The sequence below is a fragment of the Centropristis striata genome, chromosome 3 (assembly GCF_030273125.1).
Source record: "Centropristis striata isolate RG_2023a ecotype Rhode Island chromosome 3, C.striata_1.0, whole genome shotgun sequence".
NCBI lineage: Eukaryota > Metazoa > Chordata > Actinopteri > Perciformes > Serranidae > Centropristis > Centropristis striata.
In genome coordinates this window covers 9,261,606-9,277,633 of record NC_081519.1, presented here as the reverse complement: position 1 = coordinate 9,277,633, position 16,028 = coordinate 9,261,606, and the positions used below count along the sequence as shown (strand labels likewise).

The 16,028-nt window shown below is 41.1% G+C and overlaps 1 protein-coding gene across 2 annotated transcripts in view; it reads left to right on the top strand.

Annotated features, from left to right (window-relative positions):
• The window catches only part of erbb3a (erb-b2 receptor tyrosine kinase 3a), a 33,861-nt gene extending 19,628 nt beyond the window's left edge, over nucleotides 1-14,233 (top strand). For both annotated transcript variants that reach the window (XM_059329415.1, XM_059329414.1), the window contains 17 exons: nucleotides 213-427; nucleotides 2,868-3,000; nucleotides 3,149-3,242; nucleotides 4,979-5,136; nucleotides 5,818-5,871; nucleotides 5,983-6,124; nucleotides 6,200-6,319; nucleotides 6,411-6,509; nucleotides 7,346-7,531; nucleotides 7,648-7,803; nucleotides 7,966-8,041; nucleotides 8,149-8,295; nucleotides 8,423-8,520; nucleotides 9,025-9,219; nucleotides 9,384-9,452; nucleotides 9,791-10,052; nucleotides 12,444-14,233. In XM_059329415.1, the coding sequence (XP_059185398.1) occupies nucleotides 213-427; nucleotides 2,868-3,000; nucleotides 3,149-3,242; nucleotides 4,979-5,136; nucleotides 5,818-5,871; nucleotides 5,983-6,124; nucleotides 6,200-6,319; nucleotides 6,411-6,509; nucleotides 7,346-7,531; nucleotides 7,648-7,803; nucleotides 7,966-8,041; nucleotides 8,149-8,295; nucleotides 8,423-8,520; nucleotides 9,025-9,219; nucleotides 9,384-9,452; nucleotides 9,791-10,052; nucleotides 12,444-13,219 (2,980 nt within the window). In that variant the 3' untranslated portion in view covers nucleotides 13,220-14,233. The remainder of the gene's footprint in view (nucleotides 1-212; nucleotides 428-2,867; nucleotides 3,001-3,148; nucleotides 3,243-4,978; nucleotides 5,137-5,817; nucleotides 5,872-5,982; nucleotides 6,125-6,199; nucleotides 6,320-6,410; nucleotides 6,510-7,345; nucleotides 7,532-7,647; nucleotides 7,804-7,965; nucleotides 8,042-8,148; nucleotides 8,296-8,422; nucleotides 8,521-9,024; nucleotides 9,220-9,383; nucleotides 9,453-9,790; nucleotides 10,053-12,443) is intronic.
• The last annotated feature ends 1,795 nt before the right edge of the window (nucleotides 14,234-16,028 follow it).

Genomic DNA, 16,028 nt, shown 5'->3' with positions numbered 1-16,028 from the left:
CTTGTTTACTACTCTAAACTAAAGTTTAGGACTGGGGCAAAGACGTGAGACTTACTTGTGACTTGCAAAAACAAGACTTAATGCCGTCTCTGCTCAGTTGCCCAAATCCAAATTATAAAGCGCTTTCTTTGCTTCCACAATATCTTAAAACACAATCCCAACATTTGCAACTATGAGTTTTTAAACTTTTTATTCACTACTGACTATTTTAGGGGCAACGCTCTTTCGGTGATGAGGATCCGCTCTTTGACCACCCTGGGGTTACGGTCGCTGAGAAAGATAAACGGGGGCGGCGTCTACATCATGGGAAACAAGAATCTCTGCTACCATGACACCGTGAACTGGACACGCATCGTCACCAGCCCTCCTCCTGCGCCACCCAAGAAGCTCATCAACATCAAAGAGAACAAACTCAGAAGTCAGTGTGGTGAGTATCAGACAGTGTTTATCATCATTTTCAGCTGAACCCTCTCTGCACGTGCCTTTAAAGGAGTTAAAATCAGCCTTACCTTAAACATATACAGCAGTTAAATGCAGCATACACATTAATGCAGCCTTATTTTAATTAAAAAAAACATCATGTCTAACAGTAATACCCTGACAGGTAACATTGTATTGCACAGTGAGTACTTTTAGTTGGTAAAACTTAATACTTTTACTAGTACATAAGGTTTTGAATGTATTTAACCCTCCTCTTATGTTTGTTTCTCAGGAACAGCAATAATGTTCGTGGGTCAGTTTGACTCGCGGCATGTTTAATTATCCAAAAGTGTCAGAAACTAAAAAATCCCAATAAACGTTAATAATAATAATAATAATCCATTTTATTTATAAGCGCCTTTCAAAACACCCAAGGTCACTTTACAAAAAAGCATAAAATAATTTAAAAACAGTGGCAACAAAATAAAACATCGAACAGTATTGAGATGGTGAGTGGGTGACTAGGTGGTGTATGCTTGTCTGAACAGATGAGTTTTGAGTCTGGATTTGAAAAGTGGCAAAGAGTCAATGGTGCGGAGGTCAGGAGGGAGATTGTTCCAGAGCCGGGGAGCAGAGCGGCTGAAGGCTCTACTGCCCATGGTGACGAGGCGGGCAGGAGGGACAGAGAGCTGGAGGGTGGAGGAGGAGCGGAGTGAGCGGGCAGGAGTGGAGACGTGGAGGAGGTCCGAGATGTATGGTGGAGCCAGGTTGTGAAGCGCTTTGAAGGTGATGAGGAGTATTTTGAAGTTGATCCGGTGTTTTATTGGAAGCCAGTGGAGTTCTTGCAGGATGGGGGTGATGTGATGAAGGGTGGGAGTCCGGGTTATGATGCGTGCGGCAGAGTTCTGGAGGAGCTGCAGTTTCTGGAGGGTTTTGTTGGGGACACCAAAGAGCAGGGAGTTGCAGTAGTCAATCCGGGAGGTGACAAGACTGTGGACGAGGATGGCAGTGGTGTGTGGAGTGAGAGAGGGACGGAGACGAGAGATGTTGCGTAGGTGGAAGTATGCAGACCGGGTTAAGTTATTGATGTGTGAGTGAAAAGAGAGAGTACTGTCGAGGATGACACCCAGACTCTTAACCTGAGGGGAGGGAGGGACGATGGAGTTGTTGATGGAGATGGGGGCGCTGTTAGATTTGGAGAGAGTGGAAGAGGTGCCTACCAGGAGGACTTCAGTTTTAGAGCTGTTAAGTTTGAGGAAGTTGGATGAGAACCAAGAATGAATTTCTTGAAGACAGAGGGTAAGGGAGGTCGGTGGAAGGGATGAGGAGGGTTTGGTAGAGAGGTAGAGCTGGGTGTCATCCGCGTAGCAGTGGAAAAGTATGTTATGTTTGCGGAAAATCTGACCGAGAGGGAGTAAGTAGATAATGAAGAGGAGGGGCCCCAGGACAGATCCCTGGGGCACACCGGCAGGAACAGGGAAAGTGTGGGACTTGTGGGATTTCAGTTGGATGAATTGTGTGCGGCAGGAAAGGTAGGAAGTGAACCAGGCGAGGGGTGTGTGTGTAATGCCTATGGATGAAAGTCTGTCCAGGAGGGTGTTGTGTGAGATGGTGTCAAAAGCGGCTGTGAGATCAAGAAGGATGAGTATGGAGAGTAAACCAGAATCAGAGGCTATGAGAAGGTCATTTGTGATTTTGAGGAGTGCTGTTTCGGTGCTGTGGAGGGGACGGAAACCGGATTGAAACTGCTCGTAGATAATGTTGGTGGTAAGGTGGTTGTGTAATTGAGAGGCAACAGATTTTTCGAGGATTTTTGAGATGAATGGTAGATTGGAGATGGGACGCAGATTATTAAAATTTGTGGGATCCAGGCCAGGTTTTTTCAGAATGGGTGTGACAGTAGCTGTTTTTAGTGAGAGGGGGACAGTTCCAGAAGTAAGTGAAGAATGGATGATGTTGGTGATGAGGGGAGCAAGGGAAGGAAGGCAAGTTCTGACGAGAGTAGTGGGAAGTGGATCGAGCGAACAGGTGGAGGGTTTCGATTTTAGAATAAGTTGAGAAATGGCTGTTTATATTTCATCAATAACTCCATTACTAACCATTTCAATCAATATTTAGTGCAATGGTATTTGTTACCTCCCATAGATCATGGTTCAATGAGCATAATTCACTAATTTTTCATTAAAAAATGCAGGTTAAAATTTTTTATATGTTCATTGGTCAGACCTACATAAAAACTCAGTGGTTTTACATGACATTAATTTATTTATTTTTTTACATTTTCAATTTTTTTCTTTTTTGGAAAAAATACTTTTTACTGTTTTCTTTTTAATTGTTATTATTTTTTAACTTGGAAATGGGTCAATTTGACCCGCAACATAACAGGAGGGTTAAATGTATATCATTACTTTTACTTGAGTAAAGGATTTTCTTCCATCACTGTGTAGTTCGTGAGGGCCATGTGTGCGACCCCCTGTGCTCCTCTGATGGCTGCTGGGGCCCGGGGCCCAACCAGTGTGTGTCCTGTAAGAAGTACAGCCGAGGAGGGACGTGCGTGCCAGACTGCATGTTCTTAACTGGGTGAGTCTTTATAAAAATAAGATATGGAATGAATAATATTATTCACAGTGTTTGTCTTAATGACTGTAATGTTTGCTGTGTGCCAAGAGGTTCAATCTTATCTGAAGTCTTTTGAAAGATGTTGATTGACTTTTGGCTCTGACTGCAGGGAGAGGAGGGAGTTTGCTTCTCCATCAGGGGAGTGTTTGCCGTGTGACAAGGACTGTAAGGTGCAGGAGGGGAAGCAGACCTGCACAGGCCCAGTATGTCTTTCTCTCACTTTCTTTCACTGACTAACCGATGCCAAACAACAAGCTGAATAGCTGCGTGCTTTACAGCAACATTCACAAAACAAGTTCTACCAGCTTAATTGTGTTGTAATATCCTTGTGTGTGTTGCTGCCACCTACTGATATGTACTACACTCCATACTGTTATTCTGTGTTTCTATGTTCCTGCTCAGCATGTATTCATAGATAGATTTAAATCTAAATTCCGTTTAAATAAAAATAATGTGCAGATAAATTAAACATTTTCATTCATAAGCTCAGTGCAAACTTGATATGTACAGTACAGGCCAAAAGTTTGGATTGGCATTGTAAATTCATCAAAACTATTAATGAACACATGTGGAATTATGTACTTAACAAAAAAGTGTGAAATAACTGAAAACATGTCTTATATTCTAGTAAGCAAAGGGTGGTTACTTTGAGGAATCTAAAATATAAGACATGTTTTCAGTTATTTCACACTTTTTTTGTTAAGCACATAATTCCCTATGTGTTCATTCATAGTTTTGATGCCTTCAGTGAGAATCTACAATGTAAATAGTCATGAAAATAAAGAAAAACGCATTGAATGAGAAGGTGTGTCCAAACTTTTGGCCTGTACTGTATTTGAGGAAGAAGACTTGTGGCGCCTCTGACCACTTGAGTTAGATGTTTCAGCTATGTTAACAGGTTGATATAAGATGACCACACCAGAGTAATATATTACGTGTGTTGACAACTTTACCATGTAAGCATGATGTGAAGCGGCTGTCAATGTACCCAAAATATCTGGCAGTGAGCCACGACTGTATAAATATCCTCAACATCTTTGTACTTGTATTCATTCTGCTGCATGAGAAACGAATCCGACGTTTTGTGCATTAAATCCTGTGCAGTGAACTCAAATCTCTTCGACTATCTTACCTTTCAAACACATCTAGAAAAGCGCATCACATCATATATTTTAACTCTCCTGTTATGTTCGTTTTTTCAGGAACAGCAATAACCCGGGGCATGTTTAATTATCCAAAAGTGTCAGAAACAAAAAAATCCCAATAAACATTGTTTACATTTCATTAATAACTCCATTACTAACCATTTCAATCAATATCTAATGCAATGGTGTTACTTACCTCTCACTGATCATGGTTCAATGAGGATAATTCACTCGTTTTTCATAAAAAATGCATGTTAAAACTTTTTATATGTACACTGGAAAGACCTACATATAAAATACAATGGTTTTACATGACAGTCATGACATTGTTTTGTTTTTTGTTTTGTTTTTTTATTTTACATTTTTTATTTGTTTTATTTTTCTAAAAAATACTTTTAACTTTGAAATGGGTCAATTTGACCCACAACATAAGAGGAGGGTTAAATTACTTTTTATTTAATGACTCATTATTGACCCATACATGTACCTTGTTCACAATGATATGAACTCATTTTTACCACGCAATATAAATAAAACAAGACAAAACATAGCATAACCATCAATATCAACATTTGTTATATTTGAGAGAAGAAGAAAAAAAAATAGTAGTAAGTAAATAAATAATTCAAAATATATTGAAAAAAAAGTATAATATTAAAGGGAAATAAATTATATTCTAAACACTTTTTAGTCCATTTTCTCTATGATTGTTCGGAAATTAATTCATTTTATTTTGTCATTACTTGTTTCTTTATCATATTGCCACTAACTAAACCGTCCGTCTGTCTTTAAAGGGAGCGGATGAGTGTGTAGCCTGTGCCACCATGCAGGACGGTCCTCACTGTGTCTCCTCATGTCCTCAAGGCTTTCCTGATGAGGAGGGCATCATCTATAATAAATTCGCCAACAAAAAAGGCCTCTGTGAACCGTGCCACGTCAACTGCACCGAAGGGTAAGAAATGTGCAGAGCATGTGTTTTCATACGCAGGGTTTGGGTCAGATTACTTTGAAATGTAGTCAGTTACCGAATACAAATTATGTGGCATTTTTTGTTATCAGTTACTCAATCCATTGGATTACAAAATAGGTCATATAATCTGATTACTTTTGGGATATTTTGAATATTGAATAAAATACTGCACCTTTTATGAAAAGGAAATGGATGCAGTTGCAAGAAATTGAGTAATATTTTTCAAATCCAATATATATTTTTTCTCTTTAAACATCTTATAACATTTTCATTGCAAATAAAATGCATTTTGTGTTGTCAGCATTTGGTCAAATTAAATGACCCTTAGAAAAACAGGTCAAACGACAGATGTGCTTTGGGAATTCTTCAGTTCTTTCTTTTGTGGAAGATTTTGTTGCTGTTGCTTTTTAAATCAAGGGCTAGTGTGTCAGATGCACTTTTCATGATTTATTGCATTCATTAGCATGAGAAAAGGTTTTATAATGTTAATATTGCCATATGTTTTGTAATCAAGTAATCCTTGAAAATGTTACTACAATCTCATTGCACTTTTGCAATTATGTAATCCTGATTACATGTAATCCATTACTACCCAATTAGGTCACTACATCATTCATGATAGTGTTCATGTAAAAAAAAAAGTAAAATCTTTTGTGTGTTTAGGTGCTTCGGCCCAGGAATCGAAGACTGTGGGATTTCATCACGGTACCTTACTGGGTTAGTTTCTCTTCTCAATCTTTTTTGTTTGTTTGTTTTTGTTGTTTTCTTAGTTTAAACATATCCATCATCAAATCATGGCATCTCTTCTATCTCTTCTTCTTTCATCAGACAAGCGACCACAGCCATCGTGCTGGGAGTGATCGCCCTTCTCTTTGTTTCATTCTCCGTTTTCGTGCTCACTGTTCTGTACCGCCGAGGTCTCGCCATCCGTCGCAAGCGAGCCATGAGGAGATACATGGAGAGCGGAGAGGTGAGTCACAGTCTGAAGTCTTCATGATGCTGTTATGCTTCAGTTAAAGGTAACACATGGTCTGTGTGCCCACAGAGTTTTGAGCCTCTGGATCCTGGAGAGAAAGGTGCTAAAGTCCACGCTCGGATCCTGAAGCCCACTGAGCTGCGTAAAATCAAGCTGCTGGGTAACGGAGTGTTTGGCTCAGTCCATAAGGTAATGGTGATTGTGCCAGTGATTTATGCAATCCTACTCATGCACATTTGATATGCATTTAACAAATCTGTCTCTTATTGTTACCTCACAGGGCATCTGGATCCCAGAGGGCGACACAGTGAAGCTTCCTGTGGCCATAAAGACGATTCATGATCGCGCCGGACGGCAGACTTTCTATGAGCTGACTGATGTACGAAAATATGACTTAAAGAAAAACAGCTTTCGTGAAAAAGTGGCACTGAAAGATTTATAGCTTGGTGCTTGCCTTTCTTTGGGTTCCCAGAGTCATGCAAAATAAATAAAAAAGTATACAACTGGCAACTCTTCTATAGAAACTTCTCAAATCACTCCTGCAGATCCCACTCTTCTAATTGCATTAAAAATGTAACTTTTTTATTCAGATGTTATGCAAACTCATACTATAAGAGTTTTCTGTAAATTACTTTAAAAATCATAATATATCGCCTGCTTACGTTATCGCAACATGTTTTATCATAACCCCTGTATAATGTTTCTTTCTATAAGATTCTTGCCCTTCAGTGAAATCCACTATTTATTGGCAATTTGAGTATTATTTATTTGCAATTTATTGAACATACAGAGAAGTCTATTATGTTGCAGTAGCTTGAGAAATGTGAGAGGTTTATGTGGATTTATTGTTAAATCTTTCCCTTCACTGTGGAGTCTTCATGAATAAGTGATCTGCAAAGTTTTCTGAGCAAAAGAAGTGAATATTTGATTCTGAAAGGAGCAGTGGGGAGGATTTAAGGAGACCTATTGGGAGAAAGGGAATATAATGATAAATAAATGATGTTTTCACTAGTGTATTAGACTCATAGTCCAGAACAGACAAAACAAATACTGGCTCGAGAGAGGGCAATTTGATGTCAATCTTAAATCCTTTTTAAAAGATTCATTTTCTTAAGGATTTAAGATTTGCATTCGGAGTATTCCTTTAAATCCAGATTGACAGGTTAATATTTCTTTTAAAACTCCATAATGATTTATTCTACATGTCCACTGCAGCACATGATGACCATTGGAAGCATGGACCACATTAACGTTGTCAGGACCCTGGGCATCTGTCCCGGAGCCAGCCTGCAGCTCGTCACCCAGCTCAGCAGTCAGGGATCCCTGCTGGAGCACGTCAGGAACTGCAAGAACAAACTCAGCCCGCAGAGGCTGCTCAACTGGTGTGTTCAAATCGCAAAGGTAAGGGACCAACCCTTTTTTTGTTTTTGTGTGTTGAGACTTGTTTTTTAGATGCTGTCTGGTTTCTTAAAGTGGTATCCAAAACACCTAAAGACACTGTTGTCCTCTCTCATCAGGGTATGTATTACCTCGAGGAGAACAGGATGGTCCACAGGAACCTTGCCGCCAGAAACATACTCTTGAAGAATAATTACACCGCCCAGATCTCAGATTACGGCATTGCAGATCTACTGTACCCAGACGACAAGAAGTACTTTTACAATGAGGTCAAGGTCCGTAGCCCATCAGTAAAGATACTCAGTATTGTGATCAAAGTCCATTTACCAAGACTTTGACATGAATATATTTTTGCACTCTGCTTCTGTTGACTCACATGCACTGAACTCTTATTCTGTCATTTTCATCAAAGTAACATTCTCTATTTACATCTGCAGACACCAATCAAATGGATGGCCTTAGAGAGCATCTTGTTCCGCAGATACACACATCAGAGCGACGTCTGGAGCTACGGTGAGTTGTGAACCAGCTTACACGTCAATGATTTGGTCGTAGTATGGATGTTTTACATGTGCCGGAGGTTCTGTTTCATGCCATGCTAACCTGTCACCTTCATTCAGGTGTGACGGTATGGGAGATGATGTCATACGGGGCAGAGCCGTACACCACGATGCGTCCGCAGGATGTTCCTGATCTGCTGGAGAAGGGCGAGCGTCTGTCCCAGCCTCAAATCTGCACAATTGACGTCTACATGGTCATGGTCAAGTGTGAGTGTTGTCCATCCTTCTTTTACATCTGGACAGAAATACAAAATAGCAGCAGTAATACAAACAGATGGTCTTTATTGAGTATTAGTTCAGAATTGAATGGCAAACTCTTGTTTTTAACCTGCAGGTTGGATGATCGATGAGAATGTCCGTCCAACGTTCAAAGAGCTGGCAAATGAATTCACCAGGATGGCTAGAGACCCGCCTCGCTACCTGGTCATCAAAGTAAGAAAGGCTGTGTTTTAATCTACAATTCTACATTTGAGAGTTTATACAAAACAAGCAAACATGAAGTCAAAAAACAGCACAAGAGTAAGTGCCATGGGTTAAGTATAAGGGCCATTAGGACATACAAAGTGTCTGAGAGGTCCAGTCTCATCGCCATTCCTGCTACAATTGCAACATAAAGAAAAAATAACACTCCAAGCAACTCAGAAAAGACAATTGAAAAGTATAAGTCAGGAGATGGCAACAAAAAAATGTCCAACTAACTCACTGGACATCGCACAGAGTTCAGTTAAATCCGTCATTAAGAAATAGAAGGAGTGTAGCATTTGTTTAAATCTGCCTAGAGCTGGCCGCCCTCACAAACTGAGTGACCGTGCTTTTAGGTCGCGCGAGTCAGTAGCAGCACTTGTTTTTTAAGGCTACTGGCGACATAAAGTAGCTGTGGCTTAAGTATAACCACACATGCAATATGCTTATTTATGTCTCACTATATTCCACCAGGAGGACTGCAGCCAACAGGACTCAGCTCCGGATGAACTCGCCCAGCGGAGTGCAGATCTGGACGACCTGGACGATCTGGACATTGAGCTGGTGAAGGAGGAGGAGGTAGTGGTCGATGGTTTGACTCCAGCCCCCCACTACCTGTCACCCGCCAGGAGCCACAGTCGCCTCTCCAGGATGGAAACTCACAACAGAGTAAGAGATGTCTCTTTCTGTCAATTTTATGGCCATTTTTTTTTCAACACATTGCCAGAAATGGGCTTCCATAGAGATGTCTTTCCATAGAGATTTATTTCCATAGAGATGTCTTTTCTGTCACGTCCTGGAACTTAATCTCGGTCTTGTCTTTTCTTGTAAAGGTGACTTTGAATCCATCAAACGTGGCTGGTTACCTGCCTATGACTCCAGGTGTTGACAACCCAGGACAGGTAACTAAAACTGTGTTGTATTTCTGCATGCAAATATATGTGTGTGAAAAACTATTTAAAGATATTATCGGGCGTCCTGGTGGCTCACACTGGTAGAGTGCGTACCATTAAGGCTGAGTCCTTGCTGCGGCAGACCCGGGTTCGAATACGGCCTGAGGCCCCATTGCTGCATGTCTTCCCCTCTGTCTCCCCCTTTCTATCTGTCTCTATCTAATAAAGCAGCACAATGCCAAAAAAAGAATCTTTAAAAAATAAAAGATATTATCAACATCATCCGATTCGACATTCCTACTCTTGCTATTTTACTAATGCAGGCCTGTTTGTGTTGTCTCATGTAGGCCATGTGGCAGTCACGCTCTCGACTAAACTCAGCCCGCACTGTGTCCGAGAGCTCGGAGGGCTGCGGCACAGCAGTGGAGCTGGAGATCAGTGAGGACTTTTCTCTGTCAGGGAGCCTGAAGAGGCGACGTCAGCGCGAGGACAGCGCCTACATGTCGCAGAGGGACAGCTCGTCTGGAGGTCCACCAGAGACTCCATCACCAGAAATCGAGGAAGAGGACCAGTATGGATACGTGCTTCCTGGAGACAGCCCAGAGAGAGGTGACTGCCTTATTTATGTTGTTTTCTATTGAAATTACATTGTGTCATTTTTAGACCACCCTTGTTTTCTTCAATTTCTTGTTCACTTTAATGCCTGGTACAACTAAAGGAACATTTGTTTGGACAAATATAATGATAACAAAAATAGCTCATAACCGTGTGTTCAGACCAGACGCGTAGCGAATTTTCGCGTCGCGTTACTAGCGTTAGTAGTTGAATTTACTCGCGTCACTCTTGCGAGTAAATAACTCGCGAATTTTCGCCCAAGACTATTTAGCGCCAAATAATTCCCTCCATTTCATTCTGTCATCAACCATGACACAACAGATAGCTGAAATCACATTGTCACAACTTACCAGGCAGACCGGTGACTTCACTCACCCTCCTCCAGGCAAGATCTTTATGGTTCCGGTTGCTCGGGAAGCCCACAGACCGCAACAATAAGTTTCTCCTCCATTTTTCCGGAATAGACGGGTTCCCGGGATGCATGACGTCACTGTTGTCCAGAATCTCAACGCTGATAGGCTGTCCCGACACAGCGTCACGCGAATATTTCGCCAAAGTTGAATTTATTGAACTCACGCGAATTCGCGTTGTTTCATTCGCGCCGCGACATTCGCGTCAATCGCGGCATTCGCGTCGCGCGAAACCCGCGATTCGCGCCGCCGGCAAAAATTTGCGTCTATTCGCGTGTTTGCATTGACTTTGTATGTAATCTTGTCGCGCGAAATATTCGCTACGTGTCCGGTCTGAACACACCGTAAGAGTTTAATTTAAGAGCTGATATCTAGCAATTTTCCATGTTTTTCTTGATAAAGATGTTGGTTATTATTATCAAGGAAACCATGGAAAATGGCTATATATTAGCTGTTTAATTAAACTCTTATGAGCTATTCTTGTTGTTATTATATTGTCCAAACAAATGTACCTTTAGTTGTACCAGGCATTAAAATGAACAATTTATTAGAGAAAACAAGGGTGGTCTAATAACTTTTTCCATGACTGTACTTTAAATGAAAATGGGTTTATGCACTAGCCTGGGTATACCCATGCTGCCTTGCTTGCTCGATTTCGTTTTGAAGGCGGCATGGTGTCCATGGCCGATTCTTAGTCCTGCTTTTGGCATCCAATCACAGAACGGGGAGGGACTGCAAGACGGTGACGCGTACTATTCAGATGGAAGCTTGTAGTTTGCTTATGAATCCAACATGGCTGCAGCAGACGTGAAGCTCTCTTTCGATCTAGCTGTAGACAGTGTTCTAGATAGTTTAGAGCGAAAGTTTATTTTAAAAGAAGAACAACAATGGGCTTTACACTCCTTTATCACCACCAAAAAGCTTAGCCTTGCTTCCAACAGGATTTGGCAAAAGCCTAATCTACCAACTAGCCCCATTAGTGGATAAGCTAATGGGGTTTAGCAAGACCCCGGTCGTTATGGTCGTCTCGCCATTGATTGCCTTCATATATAAAATATATGTCTGAAGAGTGTGCATGTCTGAGTGTGGAGCGTCCTTCTTCCTTCATATATATTTTGCACAAATGGCTAATGATGCGGCACCATCGTGTAAACATCAGTCGTCTTCTTTCTTGATGCTTCCTTGTCGAATTTCTGTCGCTTTTCATACGTCACCTGGTATAAGTATACGATCGGTCCAGACGCTTATGATAGACATTTGTAGCACCCAATAAACGGCTCTGGACGATCGTAAACCACGCCTCTACGGAATAATGAATAGGTGGTCTCCAGACTATATCTCGTTTGTGATATAGTCTGGCATCAGCCAGGCTATCTATGCACCGGGGTTAATTCTAATATTAATATTAGTTAATTAATATTTTCTTAATGCTTACTACCTAACACATCGTTCTTATTCAAACCTCACTTCATCAGGCTGCTCTTATCCGCTGTTCATAGGTATACCTGCAAAAAATATTGCACTGAAATTCATAGGAAACCCACACAACTGTTTATTTGATTTCAGGTGGCGACCTCTAGTGGCCATGGTTGTTATGACAGGAGCAGGTGACGCAGTAGATAAAAAACTCTGCCAAGGTTATTAGGGCAGGGACATGGACAAATACAGGACTTTGACCCAGGACACTATTGTTTGTGTCCTGTTTGAAAGTACAAGTCAACTTGTTGTTTGAACTTTTACTTTCAAATAAACACATCACCTTGTATGTCTCCTACGCCACCATGTTTAGTAGTAACAAAGGGAAGAAGTTATTTTTAACACAAACCCTGTTCTTTTGTGCCTCAACATTAATGAATTGGTTTAGAACAGTCATATTTCAGGGGATGTCAAAGAAACCATTGTGCATATATAAGATATGATATGAACATGTCATTGAGAATTCATTAACTTTATCAATTTTTTAAAAAAATTTCAGAGACCCTACTTTCCTCATCTCGAGCCGCTCCCGGCAGGATGGCCAAGTCTCACTCGTCAAACCTCTTGGATGACCCAGATGAAGAAGAATATGAGTACATGAACAAGCAGACGAGTGTAACACCTGTCCCGACCCGGCACAGCAGCCAGTGGCTGAAGCCAAACATGAAGCGCACCTCCTCGGTATCGTCACAAGCAACAGCCTGCTCAAGCGACACCATGCCGTATGTAGAGGTCAGGGGAGGTCACACGAGGAGCAGTAACAACTCCGATTCAGAGCAGCAGGGATCTAATGAAGTCGAATATGAATACATGGACATCAGGGGCAGTGAGAAAGATGAAAGCCCTCCAGCGCCTGACCCTCCTCCGACACCAGCGAGGACGGAGGTGGAGGAGAAAGAAGAGGAAGATGAATATGTGGAAGACAGTAACTATCACTACACCAACAGACAGCCGAAGCTGCGTCAAGCTCTCAGAGACAGGAAGGAGCTGAAGGTAGAGGGAAGGGACGAGGACGAGGAGGAGGCTTATGAGTATGAGGACATGGACTCCTTTGCTGCACTGCAGCCTGGAGACACGGTGGTGTACCACAATCTGCAGAAGGAGGGGGAGGGAGCGGTCGGGGGCATGGGGCCACATCGATCCGGGTTTGAGCCGTATGTAAAAGTGCGAGCTGGAGTCACGGTGGGGGAACCTGCAGGTGCCGACAGATCTTTTGACAATCCAGACTACTGGCACAGCAGAATGTTTCTGAAGCCCAAAGCAGTGCCCACATGAAGAACTTTTTAAATCTCAAGAACTCACCTCTGAGATGTATTCATGAAGGACCCATAACTGGAAATGCAATCAAAAGCCATTTTAAAGGTGATTCACTTGCAAAATGATCAATTACTCACCCGGTGTTACATGGAATACTTGAAGAAAACATTGTCTGCAAAACAGAGTAAATCCTTGATGAATTGAGTACCTGTTTACAATTTCTCATACAACTTTTGCAATATAATCCAAGTCTCATTTATCTAGTCGTATACTCCCTTCTCCCTAACACACGCATTTTTGCTAAAATAATACTATTTAAAAACACTTGTGCAGGCGCGAGACAGTTTATAATGAAAGTATTTTACATAGTAAGGTTTTAGTGAAATGCATGTGATTGGAATAAGTGAAAATACGACTATTACTCCATTTACTTTAATGTATCTAATTTATTTTCTTGTTTTCCTTGGAGGCATGCAAGAATAAAAGTTTTCTTTAAGAATTAAAGGTAACACAGGGTGAGTCATTAATATATCATGTTACATGTGAAGTATTCCTGTAAAGGTGCAGTATGCAATTCTGTAAAAGGAGTTGTCTGCTCATTCCCAGATTGTTAATACTGATGCTTTACATTGATGTTCCGTCCTACTAACCCAATTATTTGACAACCTTCTCCAGAATCACATACTGCACCTTCAATAATGTAGCCTATATGAGACAGATTTAAATACCCAACATGTGTGACTTTTTTACAGCTTCGTTGTCTGTTACAGGCTGACGTTATGTCTTGTATTCAGGCTGATGTTTTGGGGGTATTTCCAGAAAAAATGGCACTGAGTGTTTAAAACACTGACAGACATGAACAGATTACAAGCTATATTTTCCTGTTTACATTTTTAAATGAACAAAGCTTTCTCTTGAGAACAAATACGTTTGTTTGGAGTTTGGACTTTAATTTCTTGAGACCTCTTTTAATGATGATATACAGTTTGAAATACATTTTCTACTCAATAAAAATATTTTGAATAACTATAATGAAGCATCAACTTTTTATTTTACCCACCCTATATAACGTGGAGCCCTGAGAGGCATGTGGCAAAATCTGGTGATCTATTTTCTAAGTCTGATCTAAAGTGTTTTCTCTCCTTTATGATGTAAGAACAGGTAATACAAAAAAAAACAAAAAAACAATCTCTACGCCTTTAAAAAAATAGTTTCTGCCAGACTTTTCCTGGTTTGTAACAGCTTTCTCATAAACCTTGAATCATAAACCTTTCTATCATAAACCTCTGGAGTTTGGTGGTGTACTTTTATCACTTTGATGGCTCCATTGCATTAATTTATTCATGCATTCCTTTTCAAAACTAAATGGTGCCGGCCAATAATAATACAGTTACACTTCCCAGTGGATAAGGTGTAACGCAGTAAACTTACGCTGCACAGTGCCAGAAACAGGTTTTCATAAGGAAAATTTGTTATAAATCAGGAGAAAAGGCTTCTCCCTTTTCTGCAATGAAATCGTGAGTTTCCCCAGAAAATCAGACGGTTGAGAGCAGTGGCGGTTCACAGGAGCCTCTGTGAAGAAGCCCTCGGCCCCTGCTGTGGCCCCTGTGACAAATTTATAAGAAAATTATAAATGATTAGTTTTATATATATATATATATATATATATAAATCTAAATTACTTTATTTATCCCCGAGGGTAAATTAGTTAGTCTGGTAGAATCTCTGGAAGAATAAGACAGCTTGATGGCTGTAGGAGCGGAGGATCTTTTTTTATCTCTCTGTCCTGCAACGGAGAGAGAGGAGCCGTCCACTGCTGTTTTTTTGGTCCATAAAGGTTTTGTGTAGCGGATGATCCAGGTATTTCAGGATGGCCTTGAACGTCTTGACAGTGCATCTCTCCACCACCTCCTCCAGTGTGTCCAACCTGGCTCCAACCACAGAACCAGCTCTTTAGACCAGTCTGTCCAACCACCTTGCATCTCTGTGTTCCTTAAGAAAAATAGGCGGCTCTGCCCCTTTTTGTAGAGACCGTCTATGTTTAGGACCAGTCCAACTTCTTATCGAGGATACTTATAACTTGGCACCACCTCGATGTCCACCCCACAGGTATTCACTGGCTGAAGAGGGGGCTTGAACCTGCGTCCAAGCCCCCACCAGTGGTCAGTAGGAGATAGTTCTTGAGACTCCAGTCACTGAAAGCTTTTATCAGATCCCTATATTCAGACTCCTGTCCATTCCTGATACATGCCACAATAGCAGTGTATTTGAAGTCCGCTGTGTACAGTGTGAACAGGAATGGGGCCAGAACAGTCCCTTGTGGAGCCCCTGTGCTGCTCATTAATGTCCCAGAAACACAGCTCCCCAACCTGACGTACTGTAGACTTCCTGTCAGGTAATCTGTGATCCAGGAGAAGGAAAGATCCACTCCCATCTCTGTGAGCTTGTTTTTGAGCAAGTTGGGTTGGATGGTGTTAAATACGAATATAAATATCATTCTCACTGTAATGCACTTTCAAAATAAAAAAAATGAATTGTGCACAAAATGAGATATGTCATTGTTGTACAAAAATAATTGTTATTGTTGGTGTCATTGTTTCAATCAATGTATTTGTAGCTTCCAAATATATTTAAATAACATTTTTAAATAAGCTATTATAAAAGTTTTGAATGCTTCAATATCATCTTTGCCGTTTTTTAATGTGCCCCTCTGATTAAACACTGGGTCCTCCTTGGCCCCCACAGTAAAACTGATCTAGAACCGCCACAAGTTGAGAGATAAGTTTATGCCCTTGTGCCTGCCTTGCACACAGGAGGAGGGATCAAA